This window comes from Mustela putorius, unplaced genomic scaffold (assembly GCF_011764305.1).
Source record: "Mustela putorius furo isolate JIRA1106 unplaced genomic scaffold, ASM1176430v1.1 tig00000430_pilon_pilon_pilon, whole genome shotgun sequence".
In the NCBI taxonomy this organism is placed as follows: domain Eukaryota; kingdom Metazoa; phylum Chordata; class Mammalia; order Carnivora; family Mustelidae; genus Mustela; species Mustela putorius.
In genome coordinates this window covers 24333896-24353825 of record NW_025421377.1, presented here as the reverse complement: position 1 = coordinate 24353825, position 19930 = coordinate 24333896, and the positions used below count along the sequence as shown (strand labels likewise).

The 19930-nt window shown below is 46.2% G+C and overlaps 1 protein-coding gene across 1 annotated transcript; it reads right to left on the bottom strand.

Moving 5' to 3' along the window:
- Positions 1 to 472: 472 nt before the first annotated feature.
- Positions 473 to 16093, bottom strand: ODAPH (odontogenesis associated phosphoprotein). The gene is made up of 4 exons (XM_013063397.2): positions 15916 to 16093; positions 7621 to 7752; positions 7017 to 7202; positions 473 to 1116 (listed from the first exon to the last, which is right to left on the bottom strand). Exons 1-4 carry the CDS (start codon positions 16091 to 16093, stop codon positions 719 to 721), a joined length of 894 nt encoding a protein of 297 aa, XP_012918851.1. The 3' UTR covers positions 473 to 718.
- Between the last annotated feature and the right edge of the window lie 3837 nt (positions 16094 to 19930).

Below are 19930 nucleotides of genomic sequence, written 5' to 3'. Positions count from 1 at the left end.
TTATGATATCTTCAAGGTATTACCTTAGACTCCCCGTAATTTGTTTTGTTTTAATTTTTATAATTCTTTTGTTGTTGTTGTTGATAGGAAACTGAGTGGATCTTGAAAGTTCTCACAAGAAAAAAATTGTTACTGTGTATGGTAATGGTTGCTAACAGGACTTACGGTATATTATTTTGCAATATATACAAATATGAAATGATCACATTGCATGTCTAAAACTAATATGAATATTATGTCAATAACACCTCAATAAAAAAATAAATGAATAACCCCTATCTACACCACTGCCAAACAGAGAATAAAATAAAACTCTCAGTTTTCTGCAATTTCCTTTAAAGTTCACTTTGTAAATACACCCTGCTCTGTAAATTTTCCAGTGAGTAGAAAAGGTGTCATTAATGTTTTCATTGGTTTATATCAGTTTCTTTAAATGTTTTCACTTTAATTGAGAAGAGAGAGCTGATTCTTCTGTCATCTCAGTCTGTATAAGAATTCCCGGAACCACCTGTTGGAGGATTTTATTTGCATCAATATCCTGTGATCTTAACAGTCGGGGATAAAGTAAAGTAATGCAGTTACCGCTCCCATTAGCAAACCTGAATAACCTATAAACCAGTATCTTCCCTGCTGACAAGAAGAACAACTTCTAGTCTGTGGTGTTTAAGATACTTCAAGTTCAATTGGTTTCGTTTGGAAGAAGAAAGCAGAAATCGGTTTAGAGTCTTCTCTGCGCCAGTGGCTTCTTTTGCTTCCACATATTTGGGACTTCTCTTTTCCATCTGCTTTCCTCAGATGAGCTTCCTCTCCAGAGCCTTCCCCTGGGAATATACCTATAGTGAGGAGTAAGGCGACCGTATGGCCAAAAAAATGGACGAAACGGAAACCGGTGGTTGCACCTCCAAGGAAGGAAAGGTCTGTGTGGAAACCTAATGGGGACTCTAGGTCCTTGCCATGGAAAAAAATGAAAGGGACACTTTGGTGTCCTTGTGACGGGCTGGATCCTTGTCACCGGATTCCTCCTGGGGGGTGGAGGGGTGAGAGTGAAGACCTCGCAGTCCGTAGGGCCTCCGTTATCTTGCAAGCCTGCAGGAGGGGTGGCTCCCTCTTTCTGTCCTGTGGAGAGGAGTAGGCAAGTCAGGGAAACAGGCTTGATCACAGAAGCAGGAAGGAGATACTTTAGGTGGTAGCAGGGTGGAAAGATTGGGAGAGAGAACGAGAGAAGGCTTCAAAGGTGTTTGACAAAACTGCAAAGGTCCAACAGAATGAGTCATGAACACACCTCATGACCCAGCAGTCCCACACTGGAGAATGTACCCAAGAGAAATGAGTGTGTGCATCTCCAAAAGACTACCTTGGGAATGTTCGTAGCAGCCTCATGCACACCAGCTTGAGCTGGGGAACAGGGCAAGTGTCCACCAATAGGAGAATGGCTAACCAAGCTGTGTGTGCACGATGAAAAGAAGCCACCAGAAGGAAGAGATACTATCACAACAGCATGGAGGCCTCCCATGGGTGTTACGTTGGACAAAAGGAGTTGGACATAAAAGTGTACATACTTATATAACTGATCTGTGGTTAAAAAATTTTCAAAAAGTGACTAATTTACACTTAAGGTATGTGTTATTTTGTGGAAAAAGTAGAATTCTTGAGATTGATCCAGGGGGTTGTCACATGGATGTGGAGGTACACACACACACACACACATTTACACACATGTTTACACATATAACACACATATACGTGTATATGTAAAATGTGATCAGTCTGTGCATTTAAGATTTGTCTATGTTATTGTTCATAAATTATAACTGAATAAAGGAAGTTCAGTGGAGAAAAAGAATTAACATTAAGAAAATAAAAATAACCGCCCCTCCCAAAGGCTGTTAATCCAAGAGGTCTGCTTCACTTCCCCAGCAGCGAGGAAGGGGAACCAGCACTGAGAACCAGGATGAAATTAGTTTTTGAGAAGAAATTTGGATCGGACTCTGGTGTCCAGGTCTTCTCTACTTCTCTGTATCAGCCCACTGAACTGGCTATGAAGTAGTGAGCTTTCCTTCAGAAAATCATTCCTTCCCTTTCTTGGAGGCTTACAATACAGGCCTGAAATGGGCTGAGTGTGCATGATGGAAAAATAAAGGCCCCACAGGAGGCTGAGAGTGCTGACTGCTAACAAAGAGCTGGATTCCCCTTGCCTTTAGAACAACCTAGATCAGATTTCTTGGTCGGACAGGAAATGCCTATCGCCTGCCCGTGTCCGTAGCTCCTTCTGGAGATTCTGTTTTACCCACAACCCCCGGGAATCCCTACAGGTCCTTGGCGGAGGGACACTCAGCTCATGCATTGGCTGACCAATGACCAATCAGTTTCTCATTTGAGAATTTCAACAAAGAGACTCAGTTGGTGGAAGATGGTAGTAGAAAGTGTAGGGGAAGGACAAGAGTGTTAGGTTTTGGCCAGTTGTAAGTAGGGAAGCCAGTCTTTCCATAGAAGCTATAGCACGGGAAGACCCAAAAAAAGAGAGACAAGAGACTACGTGGTAACAGTTTGGTGATGAGAGTGGCCTTGGTTCTTGACTTTCCAGGGCTGATCCTTCTGAAGCCTGGCTGTGCTCAAGGCTCATGGACATAGCCGTTAGTAATCACTCCACCTCCAACTCTACTCTTTTCTTGAGCTAATTTGAATGGGCGTCTATTCCTTGAATTAAATACTGACCCTTTCTTGCATACCCACCCAGGCTGCTGAGTATTGAAACCCTATGACTAAAACTAGATTAAGTTGTTTCAAACCACAGAAGATGATTAAATCCCACATCACTTATTCTTTTCTCCTACACAGTTAGAACAGTTCTGAACCTTTGTAACATGAAAACTTTCTGTAAGAGGAGAATCCAGTCCCTAGCGGAGAAGCTAGCTTTGTTCTTAAGTTCCATCTTGACACTTTTGTTATTAGATCAGACTTAGCTAGGCCCGAGCTCTGCTATTCAGTATGCTTGTATTCCAGCTGTTAAACCAACCACCTGCCTCTCGTGTTCATCTCATTTCTTAAATCGGACACTACTCACGAAATCTCCGTGCTGACTGTGGGGTATTAGAGCCAGCTAGGCAACTTTTCTCTAATTCTGGGAGATCCAGCAGTGTTCAGGGCTCTTTTCTGGGTATTTCCAAGGTCTCCAGATCAAGATACAAGCTTGTCCCAGCAACCAACCCAAGAATGTGGCAGGACCACATAAAACTACATTCTTCTGGCAAACTAGATACATGATGACTATTTCAGGTCACTGGTCGGCCGGCACAAGTGTTCTGAAATGTGGGAACCACAGGGATTGATTTGGGAAACTGTCCCAGGGTAAGGCCACACATCTGAGTGAGGAGGTTGATGCTGTTCATGGTCTCCAGCTCCGGCTGAGTTGACGCTGCTCATCCATTCTTTTGTTTCTCCTTGTTCTGCTCCATCCTGCTGTCTTCTAAACCTTTGACATTCTTCTCAAAGCCTCTTCAAAATTCTCATTCTTCATTCCTTTGAAGAATTCTCTTCAAAAGTCTGTCTTTCTAAGTAGACTACCTTGCCTCATATTTCAGAAAAGAAACGTCAGTGATCTGCCATGAACTTCTTTGGTTCCTATTTCTCTCACTTTAGAGAAAAGTCTACATAGTTCCAGCTCAATTCCCACCCCTCCCCTCATATTTAATCTACTAGAATATGACTATGCTTTTCCTACTCCACAAAAGCTATTTTGGCAAAAACATCAATGGTCCCAAGCTTTTACCACGTTGGTTCCAGAGGTCTAGGCACCATTTCCTGTCTTTTTTGCCTGGATCACTCTTAAGCAGAGTTCATGCCTCAGTCCCTCGGGGAAGCCTTTCCTACCCTGAGGCTGGCTTAAGGCCCTTGGCAGTATATTTCCACACCACCCTGGGAGTCCATTTTTGGAATACTCATCAGCCAGGTTATGACTATTCAGTGGTTATATTCCTCATCCACTGAAATACCCACATGGCCATCCTGTAGACCAGTGTCTTCTCACCCCTAGCTCAGGGCCTGCAGTGGAATGCAACCGATCGAGAGAAATCTCTGTTCTGTAATTGCAAAAGTCACCATCTTTCCACCTCTCAGGGATAATGTGATCATTATAAATAAATGTTTTTTAATATGTAACATATTAACATGCCACCAAAGGCACTGAAGGTCATACATGAGAGCCCTTCTGCGACCTTAATCAGACCAAAGTAGGCCAACTATTTCAAAGCAGATTGAAAACGCTTTGAGCAGAAGAGCATAGTATGTAAAAGCACAGACTCTAGAACCAGGCTCCCGGCGTTCTCCCGTTTAGGAACCTTGACCGTTGACAGGTTCCTTAGCTTTTCTGAGTCTCTTTTCTTTATTTCGAAAAAGGAGAGAATAATACTCACTGCTTTGTTGTATTATCTGAAATAAGATATGTAAAGAGCTCAGAACACGTCTGACCCACAGTACGCATTTACTAGGTGTTTTCTACTGTTATTATTCATCTTGAACGTTATGGAAAGATTCTATCAACATAAGCCCCATTTTCTTGGGCTCATGTGATCATACTTTACAGATTTATTTATTTATTTATTTGACAGACAGAGATCACAAGCAGACAGAGAGGCAGGCAGGGGCAGGGGGAAGCAGGCTCCCTGCTGAGCAGAGCGCGCTATGTGGGGCTCGATCCCAGGACCCTGAGATCATGACCCGAGCCAAAGGCAGAGGCTGAACCCACTGAGCCACCCAGGACATAGTCAAGAAGTTGGATGAAAGACAGGCAGGTGCTGAAGGCTCTCTGTAGGTTTTTGTGAAGCTCAGTGAGTATTTAATTCCAGTCCCAGAAAATGTTCAATAATAACTTACATTTGAATTTAGAGCATAATAAAACATCAAGCCCAAATATTGCCTGAAGTTTGGATATCAACTTTAAGTGGATTTATTTTAGTCTAGACATGAAATGCATAGCATACCAACAACTATGACTTTTTTGTTGTTGTTTAAAGGATGAGAAGTTCCTTTTCTTTAAAACGAAAAACAAACACACAATTACCTGCAGTCTGTGGTTATTTGGGCAGACAACAGCCGGTCTGTGATGAACAGTACTGATTTTTAAGAGAAGTAAGCTTTATGCAAGGAGTTCAAGTGTGCCGTTCTTCCTTTATGCGGCTCGTGGAATCGTGGGTGCTTCCGGAGGTGAGCCAGAAAGGAACACGGGTCCTGTGATGAGTTCTCACACAGTAACGGGCAACTGAGTTTATTTTGCAGACCCCAGCATGACCGGCTATTTTGGCAAATCTCTAGTTTTACAGAGAAAGAGCTTGGAGGCCAGTGAGTGTCACCAAGGCCTGTTTCCATTCCGTGCTCCCAACTAGCCCCTTCCCCTGTGCAGACGCTGCTGTGCCGGGTGCTGTGGCAAACGCGGGGATGCTAAAGACACAGGCCCGGGCCTGGAGAGGAGGGCAGGTGCTGCAACGACACGGCTCTGGGACACCGAGCGGAATGCGGCCCGAGCCGCGGCTGATGACGGTTCACAGACGTCAGCGACAGAGAGAGCCTGCAGTTTCCAGCTGGGTCGTAAGAAAGCCTTTGCGGGGCAATGCTGTCCTGATGGCGAGACAGAGCTGCACGGGGGAGGTGAGCGCAGGAAGAGGGAGCAGCCGCGCAGTGGGGGAGGCCAGGGTGAGTCCTGACACCCGCTGGGTCCTCGAGCCACCCACTGGGTCCTCGAGCCGCCCGCTGGAGCCCTGGCTGCCCGGACAGAAGAGAGCTGCGCGGGAAGGATTTCCGAGCCGTCTCAGGGACCGCGGCGAAGCGTGAGCCAGATCCACAAGTCAAATCTGACCATTTAATTAGTGGTTTTTAGATGTGAACAAACCTGCAATCTCATTATAACTCGTTCAGCTGCATATTTACAATGATTCCCCCTGAAGAGGCTTCACTTTCTGGAAAGATGTCAGGTGGCTAGTTCTGTTTTACAATGCCTTATTTTTCTATGTATCTATTATTTTTAAAAGATATTTATTTATTTACTTATTTGACAGAGAGACACAGCGAGAGAGCGGGAACACAAGCAGGAGGACTGGGAGAGGGAGAAGCAGGCTCCCCACTGAGCAGGGAGCCCGATGCAGGACTCGATCCCAGGACCCTGGGATCATGACCTGAGTCATAGGCAGGCGCTTAACAACTGAGCCACCCAGGCGCCCCTACAATGCCTCTTTTAGATATCATCTTCCACAGGTGAGGCTTGGGAGTCTGGTCTTGGGAACGGGGCTGGTGTTATTTGTAACATCTCCTCTCTCTCTGATCGAGAGAGTTCGGGCAGAGGTTGGGCAAGGTGACCTCTGGTGGTCCTCCCTAGCCGTGAGGTCTCGGTCCCTCTCCACGCTATGTGAGCCTTGGGGGAGGGGAGCAAAGAATGTGTTGGGGGATGAGTCGGGTTTGGCCGAGCCTCTGCAGAGCCTGCAGGGACTTGGTTTGATCCTGGGTCTCGTCTCCCTGAACAGTATCTGGTTCTGGAACTAAGGTGAACTGTGAAATAACTAGTTGCGATTAATTAAATCTATTAACAAAGAGAGACTAAACAGCCTCAAAATTACTGTGCTGTTGGGGATAGTGAGAGGCGGACATTGCTGTAAGGGAGGAAATTGTTAGCTCTACGGCAGTCACGGCTGGTTACCGTGTTAGAAGCTGGAAGAGCTTTTCTCGGGCGATCGCTCCTTCGGTCCTCATAAACCCTATCCCTACTACTCTTTCTGTCACTTCACGTGCAAGGGGACTGGTACCAGAAAGGTTAAGTGCGTCTGACATCATGCAGTTAGAGGCTGAGAGTAGGACCAAGGTCTTCAGACGGTAAATTTTAGCTTCTTTCTCCTTGATGCACACAAGCTGGTGGAAGCTGGCAAAATCACTTCCGATTGATGGATATCTATAGCTACGCAACCAAATCTTGTCTTTTCACGGAACTTATTAATTAGGGACCCACAGGAGAATAAACACAAAACCCTTACCTGCTGCCACAGCTACCGCCGCCCAGCAGACCAACAGCCAGTCGGAGAAGCGGAGCCCGTGAGCCATGGTTCCCACGCTGAGCTGTCGCGGCCTGGAAGCCAAGGTTGCTTTAAAGGGGCCTGGGTGAGTCACGCAGCCTGATTCAGGTAATTTGCATTCGCACAGCGGACCACAGGGATCAGGGCCTGCGGTGTGAGGGTAAGAAGTCAGCGAGGAAATTCCAGACAGCATTTGTCAACCAGAAGCTTCTCGTCAGGACAGACCTCATTCCTCTGTCCTGAGGGTCAGATTGTGGACAACCACGCCCTCACTACCCTTTAAATCCCCTCAAATCTTCTCTCCTGTTAGCGTCTTCTCTAGAAGAGAAAGAATCTCTCTGGAAGTACTCAACAGTGTTTCCCTCTGTGTGGTTTACTTAAAAAAAAAAAATTCCAAACAGGATGGGGAAGACATTATCCAAAGGCTTCCTGACCCGGGAGGTTTGAAGACGCTGTTCACAGGCCTCGGATCAGAGTTTACGACTTTTTCTTCTTGTTGCTTTTGTGGAGGAACCAAGGGCAGCAGCATCAGAAAGCTATGTTGTCAAGTAGCTGTCATGGTCACGGTCTACACAAACAGGAATAGTTTTGGGAGAGTAACGGAGCGAGTTGTCCTTCCGGGGCTCCTTCTGTTTCATCATACGGCCCAGGGACGTGATACACCAGTCCCTGGTTTGCTTCTTGAGAGAAGAACTGTCTAGAGGGAAGGGGAGGGGGTGGCCACAGGTAAGTTAGAGCGTGGATCTTGGAGTTGGAAACACTGGTTCCAATTCTGATGCCTTATCTTCCCGTGTGGGTGACCAAGAGTGAGTCCCTGAGACATGAAGGTGCCTCATCTGTAAAATGGGTATTTCCCGCAGAGGATTGTTGTGCTGAGTAGAAGAAATAATTGACCTTCAGCTCCGACCACAGTGCCTGGAAGGCAGAGGTGACGGTTGTGATTAACTTACAGTGACTCCAGTTCTTTTTTTTTTTTTTTTAAAGATTTTATTTATTTGACAGAGAGAGAGAGATCATAAGTAGGCAGAGAGACAAGCAGAGAGAGGGGAGAAAGCAGGCTCCCTGCGGAGCAGAGAGCCCGATGCGGGACTCCATCCCAGAACCCTGGGATCATGACCTGAGCAGAAGGCAGAGGCTTTAACCCACTGAGCCACCCAGGCGCCCCCAGTGACTCCAGTTCTTAATTTGTTCTCTGAGGAGGTTATACTTGTCCAGTCGTTCAGTGTCTCAAAAGGCTTCACACTGAACAGAACGTTTTCCTGGGCGTTGCCAGAAGAGCCAAACAGAACCCAGTCCCCGGCCTCGAAGGGCTAACGCTCCAACGGGGGGAGACTGTCCGAACCGAGGACCAAAACGAGGAAGGAAGCAGAGTCACAAACTAGAAAGTGGCAAATCCCACTGGCCTGATGATGATCCCAGGCAAAATTCTAGGACGGATGGAGGGTCGTCGGCAGTTTGGGAAGGAAGCAGGGGTCATGGAGAACGAGCTCAGCTCCTTAGGCCAAGGCACTTGTTACCCACTGACGGGGTAGCTCTCTGCGGGCCACGTGTCACAAGCCAGACACCGGCCTCGGTGCCGTGGCTCGGAGATGGGAGATGGGGTTCTGCTCTCCTGAGGCTTATGGCCTGGCGGGGACATCAAATATTAACTAGGGAGTGACAGTAAAGGGCTTCGAGGGTGAAGGGAGAGGAAGTAGAGCAGATGGAGGAGGTGAAGCAGAGAAACGTCTATAGTTTTCCGTCAGTGGGTGAGTATTACATACACCGACAAGGGACAGAAGCAGAAAGATGTTCATGTTCGGCGCAGAAGGCTGACCGACAGCCTGCATCGTTCTGATAAGGATCAAATGCGTGCCAGCTGCTACATTCTTAAAGGGTCTCGTGACAGCAGGTACGTCCCACCAGTACTTACCACCCAGCTGAACGATAAGCTCCAGAGAAATCTTGTGGAAGTAGTTTCAGGAGTAGAAACTCGAAGAAGACATCTATGATCTAAACTCCCTGCATGTCCTCTCGCCCTTGAGCACGAAGCATGTAAGCACCAGCTTCACACAGCAGAAGTGTACCTCTTCCTGCCCACAGCGCCTGTCTCTGTGCTATAATAACACCACCTTTTTGCACCAGAAACTTCTCAAGAAATCTTTCTTGACCATTTGCTTGTAGGCCCATGTCATACACTACTTTGGACCCTGCGTTAGAAACACATTGCCTTGCCAACCAAATTCCTATTACCTAGTGGTCCATTTTATGGATTTGTTGTAAATTATTTAATCAAAATTTTATTTATTTTTGACAAAATATTTATTTGAGAGAGAGAGAGAGTGAAAGGTAGCATGAGCAGGGGTTGGGGGGCAGAGGGAGAGGGAGAAGCAGGCTCCCCACTGATCAGGGAGCTTGACACAGGGCTCGATTCCAGGGCCCTGGGATCCTGACCTGAGCCCAAGGCAGACACTTAACTGACTGAGCCACCCAGGTGCCCCTAATCAAACTTTTAATTGTTGGAGATTTGTGTTATTTCTTCGGATCCTCTTTCTTTTCTGTATTGGATATCTGATGAGCTTTCAATTTAAATGTTCATGAAAATAAATAACAAAAATAAAATGGTGTAATTTTTTCTCCCTGTTTGGATTTATTGTCCTGAAATTTTTAAAGTTATGAAGCTTCAAAAGGAACAAATTTTTTCCAAGTATACAACAAACAAAATCTTTGTTCTGTTGATAATATAAAAAGAAATGAGAGAAGTGGTGTGAGAGAAGATGCTGACGGGTAAATTAGTACATCACGTGATCAACGGGCATCTCAGGTAGTGCCCTACACTCTAGATTTCTCTTCTCTTTGGATGAGTTTCCTGCCCATCAGGAGCATGCTGTGGAGCAGGCCTAGGCTGTTGACTCTGCCATCTTCTCTTTGAGAAAATATTAATTTTGAATGCGTGGCATCTAACCACCAAACCCCAAATTTGTTCTTTACGTTTCTGGGAGACTTAAAAAATACTCCTGCCGTTGAGGCTAAGCTCCCCTGCCAGGTGTGCCCTGGGACTGGCCGAGCAGATTCCTTTGAATGTGTAAACCCTTGTGAAGAGGAAACAGGCACAGAAGGGTGTGGAATGTTCTAGAACCTGTGGTAAATAAGACTAAAACCCAAACACACTCAAGATGTACAAAGTGAAAATACTGTGAGAAGGTGACTAGCCTGCTAGGGGAGCCGCACACGGTGATGTGGATATGGAAACCGAAGATCAGCTCAAAGCACAGGGAAGAGGTGGGCATGACGTGTCCTTAGAGCCTCGATGTCGGGGGGGGGGGGGTGCTGTCACTTCCTTCCCATCTTCGAGGCTTGATTTCACATGGTTACTGTCTCAGAGTTTTGTGATAGAGATTGTCTTTTCAACCTCTCACCCCAAGATCAAGAGAATGTTCTTTATGTGAAAATCTGATGATATCACTCTCTTTCTAAAGACTTTTTTTTTTTAAAGATCTTATTTATTTGACAGAGACACAGCAAGAAGGGGAACACGAGCATGCGGAGTGGGAGAGGGAGAAGCAAGCCTCCTCTGAGCAGGGAACCTGATGCCGGGCTCCATCCCAGGACCTGGGCCAAAGGTGGATGCTGAACGACTGAGCCACACAGGTGCCCTGATACCACTCTCTTTCTAAAAATCCTCTAATGATACTCTGTTGCCAAAAAACAAAATCCATATTCCTTAGGTGAATATCCAAAATTGTATTATTGGTTTTTTTTTTTTTTTAAATCAATGTCTTTACTCTATCTCCCATCAATGTCTTACTTAGATCCCAACCACAACTGTATATTCTGCTTCTAATTCTCCACCTTGTCTTGCTCTTCCAAGGAATGAATGAAGATATCTGTAGAGGTCATTGCTTCTCAGCTGGAGGGAATTTTGCTCCCTCTTCTCACGGAGGACATTTGGCAGTATTTAGAGACATTTTTTGTTGTCACGGTCCCCCACGACAAAGTTATCTCTGGCCCTAAGTGCCTGGTGCTGCTGTTAAAAAAAAAAGTAATATATAGAGTAAAGTCATCTGAAGGGAGTTGGTCATTTCTTTGAGCCTTTAGAAAACTGCTACGAAGGAGAACCAAGTTTCAGTTTTAAGAGAACACCACAATGGAAACAGATTTATTAAGAGAAAGACTATTTGCGCACCTGGTGTGATGAGATCAATTGTGAAGTCCGTGGTACCCTTGCCAACCTGCAAAGCCAATTCTCTCCCTTGGATCAAAGTGAGTTTGAGAGATAGGAATGAACATTTTCACAAGCAGCCAGGTCACCCTCTCCACTCAACACAAGTAAGACTACTCTCGTCTAAAGCACAGGTAGCTGACGTGGGGTTGGAAAGTCTCACCAGTTTAATTTTCCAAAGTTCCCTGCAGCCAGTGCTAAATAGAAATGCTTCCACAGAGACTAGGAGGATGGGTCCAGCCTCCAGTCCTCTTGCTTCCAGACCGAAACTACAAGGTCAGGAGACCAGATTAAGGACCTTAAGGAGATCTCTGGTAGTGCCCAACAGCTGGAGATCAAAAGGAAGAGAAATTTTAAAAATTTCATTGAAACTCTTATTTGACAGAATTTTTTTTTTTTAAATTTTATTTCTTTATCTGAGAGTGAGCAGAGGGAGGGGTAGAGGGAAAGGGAGAGGGAGGAGCAGACTTCCCGCTGAGCAGGGACACCCCCGCCCCCATGCGGCCCTTGATGCAGAGCTCCATCTCAGGACTCTGGAATCATGACCAGAGCTAAAGGCAGAGGCCGTAACCCACTGAGCCACCCAGGCGCCCCATCTAACTTACTTCTTTATTGGTGATGTATAGAGTTACTAAGTCTCGCCATCTTATTTATTTGGTGCTATGTATTGAGTAGACCCAAGTGTTCAGCAATACATCAAGTCAGTGAAGCTGTGGTGAGGTTAGATTAATTTGCAAAACATATTTCCTTTAAAAAAGGAAATATTTCTGAAAGCGTATTTCAAATGCAGGTATTTTGGTAAAAATATTTTCAGTCATATACCTTAAAAATCCTTAAATTGCCACTTTCTCATTTGGTTGAAGGCTAATCCGTGAGATTCTAATGTCCATATCTTCAGCATCAAGGGCTCCGGGTCACTGCTGTTGGCCCACCACTCGCACTCAGGTGTGTTTTTTCACTGACGCCTGTACTAGTTTCTCCCTCCACGGCAAGTTCACACGCTGCACGTAGACACATTCCTTGGCCACCTTGCAAGAATTATTAACCTCGTCCTTTTGTTGTTTTTTTGGAAGTGAATTAAGGGACCAGGGATGGGATACGGGTTGATAAGGTCCATCTTGCAGATCCGATAGCAGGCAGGAGGTTAACAGGTGAGGAACTAGGATCCCTGGGTGGGGCCAGGATGCTGGGGATGGCATGTAACCTGGAGAAGTTTCAAGATCTCCTCCAGAAGTTTGGAGGCCCATTCGGTTCCTGCCCTAACCACTGCATACTTGGCTAATCATACATAAACTGTTCCCAGGCCCAGCGGGGCACGGCAGACTTGGAACTGATTTCCTGCCTCCCCGTTGGGCTGCCCTTCTGGTAATAAAGCTTTCTGTGGATCCAACCAGCTGACTCAGAGATTGGCTCACTGCGTTTTGGGAACATGAGTCTGATTTCAGCCTTCCGTAACACACTGAGTTGAGGGGAAGGGCTCCTGTAGCTGGTTTGTGTTAGGTGTTGTTATTGATGTTGTTTTTTTCTCTGGTAATTTTATGAGGAGGTGATCTAGGACTCAAGAGGAGTTACATTTTTTTCTCATTGACTCAAAAATTTTGAGTGGTAAGGTTGAGATTCAGAACTGGGACTTTTCCCGACTTCAAAATTCATACTCTTTCTTCTAATTTAGTATACTTATGTTGCTTCAAAAATTCATTCATTTGCTTACTCACTGACTCGTTAGTGGATTTATCTTCTCTTAATGGATACTTTTACTTTATATCCTTGGTTTAACAGTCTGTGAGGAAAGAGGCTCTTCCCTGATAGCACCACTAAGAAACAACCCAGGGAAGAACTCTGGGTGGTCAGGTGGCTGGGGAGGAGAAGGTGGGCACAATTACTAGAAGAAGAGAGGTGGGGGTCAAGGGGCCTGGGCCACTGGAGATGTTACTACCTTCATTTGTGCCTATTACCTCTGTGGGCCACATGGCCTTTTCACCCCACAATATTCCATAGGTGTCACTTAAACAGAATGTCTGTCAATAGATAGAGGCTAGTCAATGTTCCTGTGAAAAATAAGAGAACAACTTTCTATTAGTAAATGCCTGAGACTAGGACAAAGATAGTAATATTTATAATGCTTTTTTTTTTTTTTTTTTGGGTCAGGAAATGGTTGTTGATGCCTGAAGGGTTGTGTGGTTTAGCACATCTTGACACGTGAACTTGTCCCAACCAAACGTCAACCAAGATGGAATTACTTGCATGTTTCATTCTGTCCACCATCTGTGTCCAGGTTGCCCTGATAAAAAGTTTTCATTATGCTGTTGTGACATGGATTGTCCCAGAAGGAGCACTAGTCTAAGAAGGCTTTGTGACATTTTTAGAGGAAAGTTGTTCATGACTTCCCCCTTACTGGTTTGGAGCCCAGAGAAGCTGGGCATTTGGGACTGGGGAGTGTTGCTTTGGGAGGCGCACTTTGCTCTCATCATTCACTCAGTAACTATTTACTGGGTGTCTGGCATGTGCCAGACACCATTCCAGAGGCTTGGGTACATCTGTGAGCAGAACAGACAAAAATACCTGCCCCGCTTGAGTTAACATTCTATTAGGATGGAGACCGACGTAAACAACAAACAAAACAAAGGGTAAATTAAATAACATGTTGGAATATGTTAGAATGTTAGAAGATTCTGTAATACGTGGTACAGAAAAATAAAAAGATAGTGTAAGAAATGTTAGAGGATGTTGCATTTTTTTTTTAAAGATTTTATTTATTTATTTGACAGAGAGAGATCACAAGTAGAGAGAGAGAGAGGAGGAAGCAGGCTCCCTGCTGAGCAGAGAGCCCGATGTGGGACTCGATCCCAGGACCCTGAGATCATGACCTGAGCCGAAGGCAGCGGCTCAACCCACTGAGCCACCCAGGCGCCCCAGGGTGTTGCATTTTTAAGTAGAAGATGATGTTTGACCAAGGGCTTGATTGACCTAGGGAAATTACCTATGTAGCTATCTGCAGAAGAGTGTATCAGGCAGAGGATACAGCCAGTGCAAAGGCCCTGAGACAGAAGTAGGCATGGCGTGTAACCTACAACAGCAAGAAGGTCATTGTCACTGGGGCAGACTAGGAGATGGGGTCAAGGAGTAATGGAGGCCAGATCATAACTCTGGGAGAAATGGGAAGCCATTGGAAGATTGTACAGAGAGGCATGACACGATCTTATGTACATTGTGAAAAGATGACTCTGGCCACTCTGTGGAGAAGACTGGGGGCCAGGGCAGAACTTAAAATAGCAGTAGTGTAGGGGTCAGATAATGGTGATACAGGCTGTGGTGGCGGCAGTGGAGTTGAACGAAACAGGGAGATTCTGGACGTATTTTGAAGGTAGACCTGATAAGAGTTCCTGGTGAATTGGAAGGAGGTTACGAGGGACATGGGAGTCCTAGACAACATTACACTTTTGGTCCGAGTGGTTGACTGCTGAGATTGGGTATGATCAGGTGGTGAGAATGTCGTTGAATTTTAAGAAGTTATTATAATACTGCTTCTTCCATAAAGAAAAATTGGGGCAGCAAAAATACATGAGTATCAAGTCATTAGTCTGTGAAGGGCTACCTCGAAACTGTAGGACTGGAGAAGTGAGATTTTCATATTTAGGTGGTAAGTAGGATCTGCTTGGAGCCGGACAGGTGGTGTGGCAGGAGGTAATTAGGTCCAAGGCAGCTCCGCCCCAAGGGGAGGGAAGAGATGAGCAGATGGGGGAGGGGCAGTGTCTGCACCCTTGTGGGTCTGGGTTCTCTGATGCGCTCTGTCACCACGGGTAACCCCCACACTGAAACTCTGCTTTGTGTCTCTCCTTTCCCTCTCTCTCTGGACCTTGAGACCCTTGATGGCAAGGACTCAGGCTTTTTTTTTTTTTTTTTTAATTATGATAAAACAGACAACATAAAAATGACCATTTTAACTAGTCTTAAGGATACAGAAGACCTGAGCTGTGATTGCACTTGGAGCCACAGCGCCTGGCGCACAGTGAGCACTCCGTAGCCTGTTTTGGAGTAAATGACAGACAGATGGCATGCGGAGGGAGCGGGACAAGGGTCTCTGCTGGTGTACAGGTGTTCGAGCACCTCTCTGGCTGGCAAGCTCAGGTCAGGGAAGGGCGCGAGGGCAGAAAGGCGGCTTTGCCCAGGAGCTCGGCGGGGAGGGGGTTAATCTCGGTTTTCTTCCCACTTGCACCCTGTAAGACTTATTTTGTGTGTCAACCTGGCAGGGACCTGGCGCTCAGAGGTTTGGTCAAATAACGATTCTGCGAGGATGTTTTGGGCAGAGATTAATATTTAAGTTGTTGGGTGTTGAGTAAAGCGGGTTGCCAGGCCTACTGGTTGGGGGCCTCGTCCTCTCAGCTGAACCCTGGAATAGCACAAGAGACAGACGTCCCCTGAACCGGAACAAGAGGGAGTCCTGCGGCACGTGGCCTGGGGACGTGAGCGCCAGGAGCATTGGCTCCTCCCTGGGGAGGTCTGGCCTGCCCTCGCCCCCCATCCACCAGCGGCAGATTCTGGTCTTGCCTCCGGAATTTCGTGAGCCGGTGCTTCAAAACAAGTCCCCCTTTCTTTCTTCAGAGAACCCTGATGAATACACACCTGTAGTCTGTTTGTCTGTCTGTCTGTCTGTCTCACGTTCACATATATTCCTGCTGCCCTGAAGGTTGAGGGCACACGTACAGGTGAAGAGACTTAGATCAAATGCTTCTAAAGGAGGACCTTGGTGTTGGTGGACAATGAAGGGCACAGCCAAGTGCTCCGTGACCAGAGATGTGGGGAGGACATGAGGAATTTCAGGCTGGTCTGTGAGCATCGCATGGCTTTTACCATGTGTCCTTCAGAAAGGTGCCGCCGAGCAGAGCAGCCCTCCCTGGCTCATGTCTTTTACCTGCAGGGGGACCTCTTTATTTTGGGGGAAAATCTCACAGGGGAGACCTCCCTGCTTTGCTCCCCTTCTGCGGTCTTCTTGGCTCTCCTACTTGGTGCTTTAAAAACGTGTTCAGAATTTCAAGGAGCTCCAACTCTGCAGATACTGGGTTTGGATACAATGAAAAAGGTTGTTGGTTTGAGAGTTTAGATGGAGACACCGTAAACCGGCCTTCTCTGTTCACTGGGATGGAAGCCTGAGGGGGACACACACGAGCACACGCAACCCCCTCAGCAGCAGTGGGGGCCAGCGATGGCCAGAAGGCTGGACCGGTCCAGTCCATCTGCGTGTGGCTCTCCGGGCCACTCGGTGGAGCCGCCGTTCACACCGCCGGGGGCCCAGCAGGATGTCCGCCTGAGGAGCGGGTCAGCAGCCTCTGCTGTCCCTGGTCTTTGCAGTCCCATTGGGCTGAAGGCCCTGCTTTGGGGCACAGACTCAGAGAAGCGAAGCCAAGTGGCAGTTGCGTCTCCCGAGGCTCATCTACGCTGCTGGAGGAGGGGCAGACCGAGAGGCGGAGAGAGTCCGAACAGATTCCATGCCCAGCACGGAGCCTGATGCAGGGCTTGATCTCATGACCCTGAGATCGTGTCCTGAGCTGAAATCAAGAATCGGACACTTAATTGACTGAGACACCCAGACACCCCTCACCCCTATCTTAAAGATGAGAAAACCGAGCCTCAGAGAGGCGGTCTTGTGGCTATTAAGTGACAGAGCCGTCCTAGAAACCCAGGCAGTTCAGCTGCAGAACTCTTGTTCTGATCACTGGGCCGGGTGTGCCCTGAGACCCTGGTTGTCAGCTTACTGATGGGAAAGCTCTGTGGCGAGATCCTTAAAATTCACCCAGGTAGTGTAAGACTAAAGACTTGATAAAACAATTGTTTTGTCTTTTTCCAGTTTTTGTTTAAACTCCATTTAGTTGATCTAGTGTAATCTTAGTTTCAGGTGTAGAATTTTGCGATTCATCACGTCCCTACAACTCCTGGCGCTGAGCGCAAGTGTCTTCCTTCATCTCTGTCACCCGTTGAACCCACGCCCCCTTGGTAACCACCGGTTTGTTCTCTGTAGTTATGAGTCTGATTTCTGGCTCATCCCTCTTTAAAACAACTGTTTTTCAAAATAAATAAATAAAGAGGAAGAGGAGAATCTACAGGTTAAAAGATTTAAGTCAATTATAGTCTTCGGATTTTATTTCAAATAAATTAAAAGAACACAATTAGGGAAATGTGGACTGCATTTTTTAAAAAATATTTTATTTATTTATTTGACAGAGATCGCAAGTAGGCAGAGAGGCAGGCAGAGAGAGAGAGGAGGAAGCAGGCTCCCCGTTGAGCAGAGAGCCTGATTCAGGGCTCTATCCCAGGACCCTGGGATCATGACCTGACTGAGCCGAAGGCAGAGGCTTCAACCCACTGAGCCACCGAGGAGCCCCGTGAATTGCAATTCTGATGATATTAAAGGGTTATTGTAGGTGTAATAGTGATACATGGCTTTGTCCAAAAGAGAAAAAATAGAAGGCTTGCCTTTTAGAGAGATAGAGATTAAATTATTTACCGATTATATGCTGTCTGAGATTTGCTTCAAAATAATCAAGAGGATGGGAAGTGAGCACGGATAAAGATAGAACAAAATCACCCGTGTTTGATAGTAGTTGCAGCTGGAGGACGAGTACATTTGAATTCATTACACTCTCAACTTCTGTTTGGAACTTTCCTTTATAGAAAGTTCAAACAATCACCCTGTTTGAGTTTTTGTTGTATTCTCTCAGAAGTGTTGGAAGTGCGGTGGACCTACTTCACGGGACTAGTGGGAAGAATGACAGTCCCCAGGGAAAAAGGGGCGGACCGCTGCTTTAGAAGAATGTCGTTTATTTGAGGAGGATCCCCGATGCTGTCCACGTGGCAGACACTTGGTGGGGTCGTCTGGACTGTGTGAATGCAGGAGCTTATGACTGAATGTGAGCGACGGGTGTCCAGTGAGTTAGAGAACGATTCTGTCCTGAGATCAGGAAGAGAATCTAGTTTGGGGGCCAAATAAAATGATAAAATGATTCTGTATGCTTCCTATTTAATGAAATTGTGTATTTAAGGGCAGCTTTATCTACCACAATCATAATCAGGACTAAAAATACTCCTCCACCAACCCCCTTTATCCTGGTAGGCAAATGCACATGGAGAGATTTATTTATTTATTTATTTATTTATTTATTTATTTATTTGACAGAGAGAGAGAGAGAGTGAGTACAGGTAAGCAGAGAGGCAGGCAGAGGAAGAGAGAGAAGCAGACTCTGCTGAGCAGAGGGCCCGATTCAGGGATTGATCCCAGGACCCTGGAATCATGACCCGAGCCAACGGCAGAGGCTTTAACCCACTGAGCTACCCAGGCACCCCATGGAGAGATTTATTAACACAAAAATCTTTATGTGGAAAAAATAAGTCTTTATGTGGAGCGACGTCTCCATCAGCGCATCCGTCAGAACTCATGCCCCACTCCGGGCTCTGCTGCCGTGTTTCCCTTGCTCGCCCCAGAATCATCCCAGTTCTTCTGATTATCTAACCCTGAGTTCCCTCTGAGGAGCCGTGAGTTCCCTCCTGGCTCCGGGATTATCTGTGACCTGTGCCTGCCAATCCTAACGTAGCATTCCTATGGGCACAGCAATTGTTTCAGGATGGGCATTTGACTGACGCCAGGTCAACCAGTCCCAGTAAAAACGAATCCTGGGGCTTTCATATGAGTGACTGGAAAAGAAGCACACATCTTGCCTTTGAACTTGAAATTGGAAAGAGATATGCTTACCCGAAGGAAGGGCCTTTCTGATTAAGCAGAGTCGAGAGATATCAGATTATGACAATATCAGTTTGAACCCCTGGGGTCCAGCTGTACCTGAAGCCATACAGTGGATTGCTTGAGCTTTGCTAAAACTCTGAAATATAACCAACACAATCTCATGGCAGCAAAGCACATATGGAATGAAGATTCTATGTTAGGCCTAGTGATGCTGGGAAAGAAGAAGCGTTAACTTTAATTCTCTTATATTTATTTACAAACAATAGTTGTGGACAGAATAGAAAATTGTCTCTTTCCAGTGGTTGGGTAAGGCACTGCCAGAGATGAGGATCAATGTATTTATCATTCCACGGATTCTTTCCAAGCGCTGAGGGCAACCAGGTGACCGGACAGACTCCCGAGCAGGTGAAACCCGTGGATACTTGAATGTCTTGCCCCTGTATGTGGTGTGGTGACCTCACCCTCAGTGCTCAGCTGCCTGATTTATGCTTGGTCGTAGCATCAGACAGATCCAGATTGTGGTGATGAGTAACTTTGAGCTTTCCCCAGCTTCAGACACAGGATGAGGTCACATTTTATCCTTCAGCCTCTAAACTCTCCAACTGGAGCATCTAAACGGAATGACTGAAGGCTAGGGTGTGGGTTCTGTGAATGTTCAGTAGTAATTCAACATTTAGTGAATCCAAACCTTGGGGCTTGGTGTTACAGATTAGGGTTGACAATGTGTCTCTTTGTAAAATGATGAGAATATGTGTCATTATGCCAGCTGTGAGACCTTGGACAAGTTACTGAACTTTTCTGTTTAATTTCCTCACCCTTTAAAAAACGAGAATAATAATAGTACCTACCTCATAGGGTTGTCCTGAGGTTGAATAAGTTAATAGCTTTTAAGAACTTTGAACAGAAATTGGCACCTTGAAAAAATGAAACAAGATGGGA

What these genes read in the sequence shown, in the direction of transcription:
- ODAPH (XM_013063397.2), bottom strand. Translation starts at nt 16,093, where the DNA reads ATGCTCACAGACCAGCCTGAAATTCCTCATGTCCTCCCCACATCTCTG. An exon ending in CAGCAGGAATATATGTGAAC is followed by an intron (nt 7,753 to 15,915) that starts GTGAGACAGACA and finishes CCTTCCCTCTAG; the next exon opens with ACAGTTCTTCTCTCAAGAAG. An exon ending in GGCGGTAGCTGTGGCAGCAG is followed by an intron (nt 1,117 to 7,016) that starts GTAAGGGTTTTG and finishes TCCTCTCCACAG; the next exon opens with GACAGAAAGAGGGAGCCACC.